The following is a 16,249-nucleotide window of genomic DNA, read 5'->3' on the forward strand; positions in this document are numbered from 1 at the left end:
GACATATTCAGCTATTGTGCAAGAATTATGTAAGAAAAATAAACCACAATTGAGGTAGTATCAGTTAAGGAAAGAGAAATTGACAGATAAGAAGAAAACTGGTTAAAAGCCAGCTTCACATTTTTCAGTAATTTAATGGAGGCTGCAAACAGTTTATAAAACACATAGGTAGGATACTTTTTTTTTTTGGCAGTTTTCAGTCAAATGATACATTATGACAAAGAGGGAAATAACCTGAAAAAAACCTGTAGATTTCAGTAAACCCCTATACATATCCATTCATAAATCAATCCCATTATTTTCAATGAGAGAAACGGGTACAGGATTGCCGCTTTTGTCTAAATGCATTCAGATTTCCATTTAAAACTGAGAGAACAAAAAGTATTGACACTGCCTTTTATTTTATTTTTACACAAGCAGCAAAACATGCTTTTGTAGTTGCTGATCACACAGTGGCCTAAGGGAAACCATTAGTTCAAAATCCTGTTCTCTATTAAGATGATAGGAATTACCAGCAGTTTGGAAACCCTTTGCTGAGTTTTAATGTTTTAAAATGTGATGTACAGTATTTGTATGCTGATTTATGACAAATCACATAATAAAGAAGTTGTATTTAAAGGAGCAAAAGAAATGCATGTTTCTGGAGAAAAGGAATGGGCTAAGCCAACTGCAGAAAATCCTGAGAAATTTCTGCCAATCATCTGCCAGTCCCCAAGAGCTACTGCTCAGCTCACATAGAAAAAGAAGTGGATTCTCAAATGAGTGGAAAAAACAGTTAAGCTAGAAATGGTTAAGGATGCTGTCCCACCAATTCCACTTCTGATTGAGGCCCTCATGGTTGCTTGTCATTAAAATGAAAACAAAACACTGGAAATGTTAGCCTGTGGAATGTCTTGTTTAGCCCTGAATGAGCTTCATGGCACACGTATTCACTGGTACACTTCAGATAAATTAACAACTTGGTTGAACGCATATGGAAATTTTCATCAAGGTACATCTAGTATAGTGAGCCCAAAACAAATTTTGAGAATATTAGATTCAATATTTTTCCAGGATTGAAGGACTTGCCAGTTGTAATTCTTAGGTAGAATTGTCCCCAGGATACAAAAACGATCCATTTCATAAACTGAAACTACATAGTATAATTACCGTATATTGCTGCTTGTATCCCAATCTCTAACCTCCATGGGGTCCAGGGTTTACTCAGTGTTTGGTTTCCATGGAATGAAAGTTGTTGGAGACTTTGATGTCATGATGGTTTAATTTAGACATATAAACAACCTGAACATAAGTTGGACAGGCTCACAGCATTAACATTCCAACAGATCTTGTTTACCAATTACATTTCAAGGGTGTTCCCCAAAGCCATAGCTTTGGTCTCAGCACACAGAATACATCTACCTTTTGTGTCTCCTTTGCTTCCACCTTAAGCCCAGGCTAAGGCTAGCTCTCTCACCCCTTGTTCTCCTACCACTAGGATGACATGGCATCCAGCCGGGTTAAGGGAGGAAGAGGCTTATCCTCTTCTGAAAGAACATTATCATCTAATTGTCTCTAGGGCAACATGGCTCAGTATTTAGTAATGCAGATGTGGGTGATTACAGGCCCAGCTAGGGCCATTATTATAACAAAGAGATTAGTTTGACCAGTTTAGTAGGTTCTACAACCTTGCAGATACAGAATCTGTCTTTGTTGGGACCTATAGGCACCATTCAAACAAAACCTCAATCCTACAACAATACCTTTTATTCACTAAGTGTCCAAACCTTCAAACTGTGCAGTTAACTTATAAAATTTATGGTCCTCTACAGAAATCTACCACCAACAACCTTTAAAAAAATGACAGCAAACAACAAAATCCTGAGTGTGCTATCTTCTTAAGAAATGGTTTGTGGAAATATTTCAAGCTACTGTACCCAATGTTCCTAACAGCTCCTAATTAAACATTTACTCACTTTAAAAATTCCTTTATGGCTTCCCAGAGAGATACAAAACAGGTTACAGGAGTGTTTTCATTGTCAGACAAAATTGTACAAACAGTGATTATATTTTTCCTCTATTAATTCTCTTAATCTGTATTTAATTTAGATACTTACTGGAAACTGTCCATTTTAAAGCCATCTGCTGCAACACAATCATATCCCTGTTTACTTAAAAGCAAGTAAAATGATTTCAGTAGGCACTACATGCAAGCATGTTTAGTGTTGCAGACTTCATGTTCATTTTTAAATGCTTGTTAAAGCTCTTTAGAACTAGCTTTTATATGCATTTTAACTGCTTTTTAAATGACTTTTTATTTTCCAACAATGGATTAACTGCTTCCAGATAAACTGTTACAAATGTTTTAACAGCTGTTTGCCAGCATAAGTAGCCTAAGACACTAGGCTCATTTGCACCTACCACTTTAAATGGATCACTTCTAAGACCTGGTTCACACATAGAGCAATCCACATGGGGTGGCAGCTCAATAGTAGAGTTTTATATGGGAAATAATTTGTTTTAATGTCACAGGATTTGGGCAAATTTTAACCATTTTTTACTTCACCTATGTTCATGAAGTTAACATTTGTTTCAATTGCACATCATTACGGACACATAGCTTGTCATATGATGCTATCACTACCATGGCTGCATTCTTGACAGCCAACCTACGCCATTTATCTCTGCCTATTCCTCCCCTCCCCACATGGAATACGTATGAGGATGTTGGGCTGGTTCCAGACACATTAAGAGCAGTATATCCACTGAAATCAATGGGAGTTAAGTTAGTAATGAATAACTTAAATCCCAATGATTTTAATGTGCCTACTCTAACCATGGCTAAGTCTAAATCCAAACTGGTAACTTTAAATTTCCCTAGGAACTAGGCTACTAAAAGGAGGTAGGGCTTTGGCATTAAATAACTACCAAGGCTGGTTTTTTTTAAAATAGTTAGGTATGATCATGTTAGAGATTTCATTCAAATGTTACCTTTGTGACATGGCTGCTATCTCCTCAATGTTTGAAGTTCTACATTACATGGGTACCGTACTTCTAATGTTAATGGTCTCAGTGGATGCTGATATAATTAGTACCCATGGGAACTCAGTGACAAATACAAAGCTGCAAATATTGTTTTGACTGACAACTAGTACATGCCTAGGACCAGAGCTTTTTATTTGAAAGTACTCAATGGAACTGAGTATTGTCAGCCATGACAGCCATTATGTACTGGCACCCATGGGACTTCTATCAAGATATGAGAACCAGCACCTCATTTAAAAACAACAACCCAAAAAGGCTCTGCTTAGAGCCATTTATTAACAGGCTTTAAGAAAAGGGCCTCCTACACTCTGCATCATTAACCAGCAGACCAGGTATGGAACACTGTTCTGTTTTTCTAACTGTAGACTGCTTAATGCAGAGGCTACACCAGAAGATGTCACTGTTCAGATTGAACCTGGCTTAGCTCTTCCTTATGTTTCTGTCTTTCATCTGGATTTCCTTCCACTTGCCTTAATTTTTTTTATCTGGTTTTCAGGGCCCATTCCGACAAGGCAATGGTTTCATCAGAAACTGAAGACCTTTGCCAGCTGGCTAAATTTCCTAGCCCTGGCACCAAGCTTGGCCCTTGTGAGCAAAGAAACTTGAACACAACTATTCCACAAACATTAAGGGCTTTGATGTGCTGGCTCAGTTGCTTAGAGGGTGCTGATAATGTCAAGGTTGTGGGTTCAATCGCTGTATGAGCCAGCTGCATATTTCTGCATTGCAGGGGGTTGGGCTAGAGCCCCCTCCAAATCTACAATTCTATGATTCTTTAAAGCATGGTAAATCAACACACCAGCACAGAACTTAAAATACTATAGCATGGCTTACAGATTTTTGTTTGCATTAATTCCAAAGGATGTTGCAGAGAAAACTAGAGTCTCAGAACTGATATTTTATGACCTGCTGTCCAAACCATAAAACATTTCAAGCAGTCAAAATTTCAATTGCTTTTTATAGCACAGAGATATCATTAGAAAAACAAACAACAGCGGCTACAGCAGGAAAAAGCCCATCACTTGCTACTTGAGAAACTCAGGTTTATATTCTCAGGTGCAACAATGTATAATTTAGACAGCTTAAAAAGAATATCACCACACACTGCATAATTGAAAACCTGGCTACACTCTAATAAAAAAGTTTTTGGTCTTGGTGTTCCTTTCCCACAAATAATATAGGAACTAGCATTCCTTGTTACTTTCTTATATCAAACAAACACACCCACACTCACACCCACACAGACCCTGTAATGCACAGTACTGATTTGGGCTACATAACCCTGAAAACCATGCAAACCCACTCTCCATAGTGTGGGAAAGAGGTAACCAAAGAGTAGGGCCATATCAGTTTCATTTTTCCAACACGGACAAGCAGCAGCAGTGATAAATCTTCACAAGTGGTTCATTATAAAGTGCTTTCCTGTGAGCTGATGTCACATAATGGCTAGTGTGAAGGATGGGCAAGCTAAGAAACAGGAAGGACCTGGGTATGAGCTTTGCCTCCAATATTAAATCACCAGGTAGCAAGACTCTCTTAGGAAAATTCCCACCCATCACCACTGAAAAAGTGGGAGCTATTGGGCTGTCTGTATCAACATGCACCTTGTGCATAGTCTGGTTTATTAAGCCAAGTTTCTTTGCTCACTGTTACAAATGAGTACAGCCAATTTATGTGAAGTTCTGATGAAAAAATATGAAAAGACAACTATCAGTACTTATCAATGAAATTCTGAAGAATGACTCTAGCTCAGTAGTAGAGTGCATATTTTGCATGGAAAAGATCCCAGGTTCAATCTCTCACATCTCCCATTTTAGATTCAGGTAGGTAGCCATGTTGGTCTGACACAGTCAAAATAAATAAAAATAAATAAATTGTCCAGTAGCACCTTAGAGACCAACTAAATTGGTTCTGGGTATAAGCTTTTGTGTGTATGGACACGAAAGCTTATACCCAGAACCAACTTAGTTGGTCTCTAAAATGCTAATGGACAATTTTTTAAAAAAAAGTATTTATCTCCTATTTTGTTATCCTAAGAAGCTTGCTAGGGATATGGGTGGCACTGTGGGTTAAACCACAGATCCTAGGACTTGCCGATCAGAAGGTCGGCAGTTCGAATCCCCGCAACAGGGTGAGCTCCCATTGCTTGGTCCCTGCTTCTGCCAACCTAGCAGTTCGAAAGCACGTCAAAGTGCAAGTAGATAAATAGGTACTGCTCCGGCGGGAAGGTAAACAGCATTTCCATGCGCTGCTCTGGTTTGCCAGAAGCGGCTTAGTCATGCTGGCCACATGAGCCGGAAGCTGTACGCCGGATCCCTCAGCCAGTAAAGCGAGATGAGCACCACAACCCCAGAGTCGGTCACGACTGGACCTAATGGTCAGGGGTCCCTTTACCTTTTTAAGAAGCTTGCTACTCACAAACAAGTAATGCATTCCAAATTCCATATAAATTTCAATACATTTGTAGCCATTTTTAGAACTGCACATGCTCTAGATAAAATAAATGATAAGAAAGAAGTTTTGTGCAGACTTTAAAATAGAATGTGGAGGTAGGAAAGTTGCTATTTGCTTATTTTTGTTTTGTTTCCTTATTAGAAACAGGACATATTAATACACCAAAACATGATGTTTCACATGTACATTAGATATACATGAAGCTACTCTGTAACTTACACCAGCTTTGTAAATGGACACAGGAGATAGGGGAAAGGGAAAATGGAAAATGTTTTTTTGTTTGTTATAAATTGGAATTATTTAAAACAGTTAATAATAGTAAAAAAGAAAAGGAGAAAAAGGACAACACTGGAAAAGGACCAACACTGGCCTAGCTCCTTAAAAGGCATCTTCATATGGCTTTAGCTCTATGCAAGGCTTGCAAAAAGAAAAGAAAAACGTGATAGGGAGAATATTCTGCAGGAAAATACGGATAATACCTTAGTCAGCTGCAGTGACTAAAACCAAGCGAAAACTGAACTGCTACACTGCAATGTTAGTGTCTCACGAGTCAGCACTTCAAAAAGTCATATCATGCTACCTCACACCTCAGGCCATCAATCTATCCAGTCTAGCAGTGTATAGTTTGACTGACAGAAACTCTCCAACTACTCAGAAAGGTCCCCCCAACCCCCCCCCCAGACCTGTTATTCAAGATTCTCTTAACTGGAAGTGCCAGGGTTTGAACCTTCCTGCTAAACTGAAAGCTGTGATTTATTAATCCCAATAATGACAAAAAAAGAGCTATATGGAAGCCTTAGCTAAAATCCATGTCGTTTTGCACAACAACCACCTCTGAAGTTCAGCTACTGTTCTATAGCATACCTGCATTAGAATTCTGATAGCTGTATGCCTTTCTACACCTGACCATTATTTAACATCTCAAATGATCAGCAGGTATGGGTTGGCCCATTGTATGTGCACAGCAGCAGTCTATGTACAAGAATAACATTTATAGGACAGTATATAGGTCTTTTATGCAATATACGCAACCATGTTTGAAGGTAGGTATACATTTTCAGAGGCCAGTGTGGGGCTGTCACCATGTTTAGATCAGCCCTTGATATTGAAACTCCTGAACCTTTTTTGAGAACATTATATGGAAAGGGGGCTCGTATACAAATGCTGTTTTGTGCTATACATTTGGTTTCAAGTTGGAGGCAATTCTTTTATCTCCAAAGAAAGAGAAGAAAACAAAGATGGTGGGAAAGAGAAAAACAAAACAAAGTAGTAGCAGCAGGCACAATCCTTTTGATGTGTTCAGCAATAGACATTTTATTTGAAACCCTCCAAGGGCTTGGGCACAAGGTGGCAACCCTATTCCCCCCCCCTTTATTTTGAATTGATTTTTTAACCGTGATCTTCAAGAATCAGTCACATAGTGTTAATTAATTTTTTTACAGGTGACATATAGAGGTGGAATAACATTTTCTACTAATCTATTTGGAAAAGGTGGCCAAATCAGCCACATCAACTTTCACATTGTTCTTTTTGATCTTTGTAGATAGCGAAAAGAAAGCCAAAGTTGGTTTTTTACAGCTCCATTATATTCATCTTTCATTTTAATTCCCAGGAGACCAGCCCTACCATTTAACAAACTTGAGACGATACCAGCTAAGGGCACTTCTAGATGTCCTGGTTATTGAGCATTCATTCTGATTGCTCAATTGCAAGGAGGTTAGACATTGTTGTGTCAAAGCAAGAGTTACCGCACACTTTCCAAAGCATTCTCCAATCACATTCTTAACACAAAAGTCTCATTTTGACGCGACTGGGTTTGTTGCTCAAGACCTCCTAATCAACTATAATTGCACAACCTGAAATTGCTGGTATGTGATTGAATCCCACCAGAAATTAGAGACAGTCTGGAACCACCTTAGGAGCACTTTCAGCATTTGACAAAAGACATATGCACGCATTTACTAGGCAAACATGAAAGATTTCCAGTTTCCTTCACTCCATTCCTGAACTATTACAGTCAATAGCTAGACTGAAAACCAAGTTGTAGAAGCAAATAAATGAAGCATTAAAACCCAGCAGGTCACTTGGCTAAAACCGAGTCTTCACCATTATCCAAAAAGCATATTTGTTACTGACCCAACTAGGAATGTTCTCCTAAAGCTTCCCATTCTTTTGGGGTTGTATGTAATATGGAAGAGTCTAGAATGCTGATTATGGTTGCAATTTTATACACACTTACCTGGGAGTGTCCCATAGGATATAATAGGACTTCTGAGCAAACATGTACAGGATTGCACTGCAAAACAGCCAATTTAGTACTCATTTGTAGAGATGCAGCATTCTAGGATGCAGGCAGGGAGGTATTACAGAAATAACCCCAGAGGAATCTTGCCACCCCATCGGCATTAAATTTAGGGAGAAAGGATGGTGTCTGACAAGGTTGCTGGATTTGATATCAGGCTCAGAAATCATTATATTTCCCAACTTTTAGAAACAAGGTGTCTAGTCTTGAAGGAGTGCCACCCATCACTATGCTGGACACATTTTGAGTGAGGAACATGAGATGAATTGTTTGCACTACTCCTGCATTTTAGTTTGAGTAACAGCTTGCCAAGTGAGGTTTCGTGCAGTGTTTTGGAATTAGGTGTGTGATTTAGAACTCTAGAAATTACAGGACCACTCAGTTTTCTGGCCAGTTCTCTGGTCCAAACCCATCAACAGCAAATAGAGCTGGAGAAAAAAAATCAATGCACAGATTGCTTAATCTTTAGAAAAAAACTATTTTGTAGCAGCACCACAAATATATATATATATATAGAGAAAGAGAGAGAGAGAGGCGGGGAAATGGGAAGAGGAGAAGCAAAATATATTCTGATAGTTAAGAGACTGAGCTATGAATCAGAAAGTCCATAGTTAGAATGGTCTAATTATTAGCATGTCACACTAAGATGGTATAGCACAAACATATGAGTGTGGAGGCTCTGGGAAAGGAGATTGAAACCACTTCACTTCTCACCAATCATTTTGCTGTTGCACCTTACTGAGCTCACCCATGATTTGGGCTAGTGTGTCATCCACACCACAATGTTTAGGCCATAAAGGTTTGTCCTGTGGTTACAGTTCATGGTTAGTTTGGCATGACAGGAAAATGACTAGGGAGGAGCAAAAGCAGTCACAGGGCCTCTACAGGAGCCTACAAGTTCCTGCTAAGCCATGGTTAAATAGACATTTCATTGAAATTTGTTTAAAAAATCTACAATGGAACAACTTTGTGATTACAAAACACTGCAAACAAAGATAGATATATTCTTTTAAAAAGAGAAAGACATGCTCCCATAATCTGATGGAAATCTAATAAATATATATGAACATGAAAGTAAGTTTCCAATGAACCATGTGCACTGAATTGAACATGATTTAAATTGTATTAGAACTGCATAGGCAGTCATTTTCTGCTGGGGTCTCTTACTGCTACGTGTTTATCACTGAAAACCGTGTGCCCAAAAAGTCAGCAAAAAGGAACTGCAACTTCATATTAGAATAAGGAAAGATGTGAACTAAAATGATACCTACTCCTTGTCTTTGTTTGCTGATGGGAAATTTTGCTAGTGCACATGATTCTGCACAAACCATTCTAAGTTGAGACATTCCTTCATCACCCTAGAATGTTCAGTTCACATTGAGTTCATGAAAACATCGTACCCTGACCTGTTCTTAATGCATAGTTGATCACATCTACGGAACGTGATTGTTATGTACTTTTAAGTCTCGCTATATCAATCACTAGTAATTGTTTAAGTCTTGCTATATTAATCACTAGTTATCATTTAATTAGGAGGTTTTCATGCCTGTCTAGTTCTGTGCTCCCTTTCCCAGCCTTTAATCTATTGGTGATTAATGCCTATATGCAACCCTTGCTTTGTACTTGTGTTAACCAATCAGCAACAAGCACATATGTGGCAATGCTGTAATATTCAATAAAAGGGACTCCCCGAGACATGCTCGGTAGATGCCTCCCATATGATGCTCATTACTCGTCTGTCGTTTATTTCAACCCAACAGTTTGCCCTGGCAACACAATTAATAGAGCTACTATGCTCACTCACATGAGCGTCCACATATACTGGAGTGTAGAATCAATGGCCCTCCAGATGTTGCTGCACTACAACTTCTATCCCCTGATGTACACCACTGCATGTCAGCAAATGACCTTCCATAGTTTGTCTTGCCCAGTGGTCGTCACTATGCAATACATCTTAGACATTAAAAACGTATAATGAAGGCAGTAGGGTAGCATATCAATTTCCTTGAATGCTCCACCTCTTATCTTGGAATTGCTGTATGTAGACAAATTTCAGAATGAAGCTGCAAAAAGTGAACTCCTTAATGACTTTGATTATGCCCCTTAGGGCTCAAGTAAGAGTTATGAGTGCTTCTTGCAGTACATGAAGAATATTCCACCTCATGTTAAGTTGCATGTTGTATTCACAGAGATTAAAGACAGAAAACCATCCATTATTTTCACATCTGATTCCTTTTTTTTTTACTCATTAGGCATGACACAAGGCATTTCCTTGATCTATCAACTCAAATATCCTGTTTTAATTACCGTGTTATTTTTAAGCAGAATTGTTTTATTGCATATTTTAGTTATTTACTTTTACATTTTAATCTTTTAATGGGACTGCTTTACTGTTTCCAAACAAACATTCCAAACATTTATATACTGATTTTCCAATTCAGGCAACCTGTACAATACTACTACAATGAAAACATCAACTATTAGGGCAGAGGTTAAACTAGGTGGCTGGACTAGAATGGGACATTTTAACTGTAGATTTTAAAATTTTTAAAGCTTATGTAATTGGTTTTTATACTTGCAAGCCACTTAGAAACCAACTTTGGAATTAAGTGATGTATATGTATGTTATATATATATATATAAGAACTTTTGATAATCTGTCTTATAAAGACTAGACATTCTTACTTTGGTTCTATGCTGTAATATGATATTTAAGCACCAGAGCACTTCAGTTTGTCACAGCTAAAATAAGCCATTTCATAGACTTTGGCAAAACAGGACAAAGCACATTTTCAATGTATTATGTTTCATGTATGGTTTTTCTATCTGTAAATTTCAGAATAAATTACTAGTTTTCGGAAACATGTGGATGCTACCAACTCCCACCCCTGGGAGTAATTTTGCAAGCCTTATTGAACTGCATTTTTTTCAAATCTGTTATGAGTTTTAAGCAAGCAGAAATCTCCAAATTCACTTTGAAATGAAGCTTTAGGCGAAAAATGGTGAAAATACTTAACTTTGATTCTGAAAGTATGTGTTTGCTCTTTTCTTGATGCTGCATGCTTTCCATTTTATTCATGGTTACATTTTTTCTCTAATTTTGTTATGGCCCATGGCTGATACAAATAAGATTTTTAGTTCTGATATTTCAGATGTGTGCTTCATGCCATCAAATCTGTCACTAGTGCCTAAGGTCACTAAGTGAAATTCACTTATTTATTTTTCTTTATTTAAAAAAAAAAAAACACTATTTACTTTGACAGCTTTAAGAACTGGAATTATATTATCCATCCAAGCTCCCTAATTTGAAAGCCATGAACAAAAGGAAATATATATCATATTGTTCTGCAAATCAGTTTCCAGTGTGAAAATTCTGAGAAAACTACCCGGATGATTCTCCAGCAGTGTCTGTACCTTACATACTACTCCATCAGTGATGCATTCAGTAAGCTTTTGGCATCTACCACTGTTGCCTATTACATTTACCACTGTTGCCTAATGCTCATTGGTAAAAGACCCTACTCTGCCATTTCACCCCTTGCCTGTGTTCTTAAGTTCGCTGTTACGAAAGCTCCTACTACACTCTCATTATACTCATTTGTCAGGATGACACCCCCCCCATCAGATGTATTTATTATTATTTTATTATTTATTACATTTCTATACCGCCCTTCACCTGAGGATCACAGGGCGGGTTGTATCCCCCATCCCCGCATATGCTCTTTTGGCATTGGCTGCTTCTTCTTTTTCAGCAGCATGTTAAGCTCATGAGTGGTACTGGAAACACCTTGGACCAAAGGTGGATCTACACACTGAGGGGAAAAATCTATAAATAATTCATAAATTAAAGAAATTTAAAGGGGAAAAAAACCCTATGTAAAATTGCATAGAAAAGTTTTGTGCTCTACAACACCATCTAGTGTTGCATGTTTATAAAGCATTCAAAACACTTTCTTAACTAATGTAGCTGAGTCCCAAGTCACCAGAATGTAACACCTCCCCTCCCACCCTGACTGCTAGCTCCCTACAATATTCATACAATGCCCCTGTGCTGTGCTATGATGTGAAGAACTCTCAGCTTGCATTAATGTGGAGGCAAACATCCTCCATAGTGGTATCTACCTTATGAAACTATCTTCCCATACCCTGAATGCGGCTGGAACCAACAGCAGTGTGCTTCCATTGCATTCATCCATTGTGTATTTGTGCCCAGGTCCAGGCAGTACCCGACTGTTGATGCTAGGGTTTTTTTTTTTTTACTTTAGTTCAATACTATACTGATATGTTTTATTGTGACTGCATTAGATTATTGTAGCAAACCACTTTAGAATTTTTTTTTCCAAAAATGAAACGCTATCTAGAAATGCTTTTAGCTAAATAAAATATCATTATTTGATGAAATCCACACGAGGCAGAAGATTTTGGGGTGCATTAAATGGCAGCTATTTTTTTTCAATTATTTATAGTTTTAATATATTGAGTAATATCTGACTGGAAACAACTAGAGGTGCATGCATGTTTATATGGGAACTGTGCCAAGAATTAGTGTGGCCTTGGTACACGGGTCTGTTGTTGTTGAATCTCAACATAGAAAGCTCATTGGCTAAATCTGCCCTCGTCTATTATCCCTTTTCCCTTCCACCTTCCAAGATGCACCTGCATTAATTTGCCAGCCTGAAATGAGCAGCGCACAGGTGTGGAACATGTGCAACCTCCTTGTTCAGCACCTTCTTTTCAGTTGAGACATGCGATGCGTTGAGTAGAATAGCACAATCCAATATGATAGTATTCACACAAAAATATGCCTTTCAATAACAGATTTACATTATCTTTACCTCATTCGCTCATTGTGTCATTGTGCTGCTGAGGACAACTCCTTCCATATCAATAGTAATGAAGATGCATTGCATCGTACACTGCTAACAACATCTTTAATGGAATGCATTAACTTTGAATAGATTACAGTTTAATGAGATATTTTCTCCAGATTCTGTGTAACATAACAGCTATTTAAAGAGCTGTTTCTATTGCAGTTTTAGAATTCATCTCCATCCTGGAATTTAAGGCTTTTAAAATAAATATATAAAAAGACAGTGATAATAAGTTTTCTTTAAAGAGAATATGCTGTTGCACACCTTTAGGTTTTCCCCGAGCAACTGAAGAGAGAAGTTGCTTTTCCTGTGCCTACTACTACTTTTTAAAGTTTATCACTTTATTGAATTATTCATATCATAAACAAATGTTTACACACTAGGGCAATTCCCATACATCATGCTATACCACCATGTGAAAGCAACAGGTTTTCAAATGTTTTGGACTTTCATACCCAGGATTTGCAGAAAATGAAAGATTTGCCATTGGCATTAAATAGAATGGATTAAGAGCATACATCTTTAACTGTGTTTAAGAAATGAAAGTTACAGCTACATAATATACAGTTTTGACCATTTGTTGTTTTTCTTATATGTGTCTATCAAACTGCTTAAATACCCCTAACCTTTGAATTGCTAATTCAAAATGGTATTTTACAAAGCAATGTATTTAATTGTTGTTTTACAGTAAATTTAATGTCAGTTCAATTGAGTCTGCGATTACTAACCAAAAGGGTATCCAGATTTAAAATGTTGCTCTCTCACACACTTTCTCCTTTGTATCTTACATTCTCAACTATTTAATGCACTTTCTGGTATTCTGAGCACACAAAGCCAAAGTAATAAATTGCTGATAGATTCTTGGACCATGTTGTTTGGGTTTTACAGGGTATTCTCTGGCCATCTGTTTTACCACCCAACTTCTCTTAATAAGGAAGAGGAAAAAGCTGAAGAGTAGAAAAATAGCTTTCTTCAAAGGTTACACCTCTGCACACAAATGAATAGTTCATTTGGAATACAGAATAAGACATACAGAAATTAAACTCCATAAAATCCTATGATATCAATATATAGAAGACATTTCATATTATTATTATTATTATTTGTGTGTATATTTAGGATTGCAGTAATTAATCTACATGAACACAATTTGCATTACTAAACCAATTACATAATCATAGTCATAATAATAGTAATAATTAATTATTTATACCCCGCCCATCTGGCTAGGTTTCCAAATGAATTTGGTGAAGATGTTTACAGTGAGATTCCATGCTGGATGTAGCTGGTACATTATCCAGAAGTCTCCCCCTTTCTAGCCAGGGACTGAGGTATTTGTTTATTCTAATAGAGTCTTCAGAGGATGATACAACTTATATTTGGTCTAGGTAATCCTTTTATCAAGCATAGAACTTACATAACTACATAATGATTAACTCACTAACAAAGATGTTCCCAGAGACTGGATAGTTTGCATTATTGGGAATAATTCAGGGGCAGAGATACCACTAAATATGATTAGATTCCAATATATACCCAATACGATATTATGGTGAATTTTCCTGTAGAATGGCTGCAAACTCCCACCTGGCACTGAAAAGGGCTTACTGGCATTCATCTAGGACATGGGTCATGATGTTCTGTAGCTAGTAACTCATTAAAAGAAGAGTACATAATGCACATGTTCTGTTTGTTTATTTTGCAAGAGCTGGTTCTGTCCACAGATCTCTTTGGGGTCAAACTGCCCTATGCAGAGTTTTGCTGTCTTCAAAACATTAAGTTCTGTACACAAAGAAAGTAGATGGCATAACTGAAGGAGAGAAGCAACATTGCTCCTGGAGAATATAGTCATGGAAACAGAACTCAGGATGTGATTACTGAGACACAAGGAGGCCTGATTCTCAGAAGCTTAATGCTCTGTGGCTGCTGTAACCATAAGGGCATCCATTTATTTCCTCCCATATAAACAAACAGTTGACATGTACACGTATGGGGAAAATCAACTCCTTTCTGAGCATGTTTTAGCAGCATTTCTGTTACAGTGGTGCCTCGGATTAAGTACTTAATTCGTTCCGGAGGTCCGTTCTTAACGTGAAACTGTTCTTAACCTGAAGCACCACTTTAGCTAATGGGGCCTCCTGCTGCTGTCGCGCCGCCGAAGCACAATTTCTGTTCTCATCCTTAAGCAAAGTTCTTAACCTGCACTATTTCTGGGTTAGCAGAGTCTGTAACCTGAAGCGTATGTAACCCGAGGTACCACTGTATAAGTGTTCAGTTAAAAAGCAACGAGTTTGTCTCCGTTCTTCAAAAATGTGGAAACTGCACTGCATTTTACCTTTGCTGCAAATAAAAACCAGTGCTGCAGTAACTATTACTGCAGAGAATGAAAGAGAATGGGAAATGGTCAAGATAAAAAGGCAAAATTGCACCTATATAACAGCATGATGTGTGGGTTATCTGGTAATAGTTTAACAAACTTTCCTCAGTAGGGACTCCTTGACTGCAAACCACACCTTTCTTTGAAATAATGAGCAGGGCAAAGAGAAGAGCTCAGGAATATTTTGCCCCAGGCTATCTTATGGTTGAAATCAGTAACTAAGCTTGAGTTTTACCCAAACTTACATGGAAGCAAGCCTCATGCAAACCAATGAGACAAACTTCTTCATAGGCATGGCACTGGATTGCATTGCCGACACTTTCAGGCTCACTTCATCAAATGATACTCTGGCACCCAAAGTGAGCTAAAATACTGCTTACACAGTCTATTTTCATGAGCAATGCAACATGCAAAATACAAAACAATGCAGATTCACAGCTCTGCTTAAGCTCTCAGAACCTGAGATTCTTCTTTTCAGTCATATCACTTGCATTGTCCACAACAACAGCAATAAATAAACAAATTCAAGATTGCTGTCATCTTGTCAAAAGAAACTATGGCCAATGCAAGTTATCAAAACAAATATACAGCAAGATTAGTCAGTCTCAAAGACCCTTTATTAACTATTAAATTGAATCGGATGCTAGTAACAGTCCAATCCACCCAAAAGTCGAAGTGCTTGATTTAAGTCATTTTAGTTCAGTGGAATGAAACCCATCTTGTAAATAAGTATTTCACCTGGTTTCTAGATTGGGCTGTCTAAGACAGCCATCCTGCTTGATTGCATACATGTGGTACAAGGGAGATAAAGCTAAAAGAGAGAGAGAGAAAGAGCACTACAAAATAAAATTAGTTCAATTTAAAAATCTCACTTTGCACCCAAAGTTTGAGTAATATCACTGTAGCATAGAAGGCCCCTTTTTTGCACACTTTACCTGAACATCATTGGCCTTCATCCTTGTTCCTTCCTTTCCAACAAAGATGTCATCGATGTCAACAAGAATGTATCTATCCAAAGACAATGTAAGCCTCTTGCCAGTCAAGAATGAAATAGCATCTATAAATATGAGCTTGTGCAGGCCAAAAGTTCAAATTGTTGCCAAAAAGAACACGTTGAATCCCATCATGAAGACCCAAGTCATGAACAACAGTTGCATGGAAAGAACTTTTAATTACAGGAGGTGGGAGGTTTTTCAGGTGTTTTTACTTTTGCAAATATAA

At 37.7% G+C, this 16,249-nt stretch overlaps 1 protein-coding gene across 2 annotated transcripts in view; it reads right to left on the reverse strand.

Moving 5' to 3' along the window:
* LOC310852711 (bifunctional heparan sulfate N-deacetylase/N-sulfotransferase 3) overlaps positions 1-16,249 on the reverse strand; it is a 58,091-nt gene extending 41,842 nt beyond the window's left edge. The window contains exon 1 of one of the 2 annotated variants that reach the window (XM_083756597.1): positions 15,964-16,249. In XM_083756597.1, coding sequence (XP_083612723.1) covers positions 15,964-15,984 — 21 coding nt within the window. In that variant the 5' untranslated portion in view covers positions 15,985-16,249. The remainder of the gene's footprint in view (positions 1-15,963) is intronic. The other variant, XM_083756596.1, reaches the window with a different exon arrangement.

The sequence above is a fragment of the Podarcis gaigeae genome (assembly GCF_964106915.1).
Source record: "Podarcis gaigeae genome assembly, chromosome: 9".
In the NCBI taxonomy this organism is placed as follows: Eukaryota; Metazoa; Chordata; class Lepidosauria; order Squamata; family Lacertidae; genus Podarcis; species Podarcis gaigeae.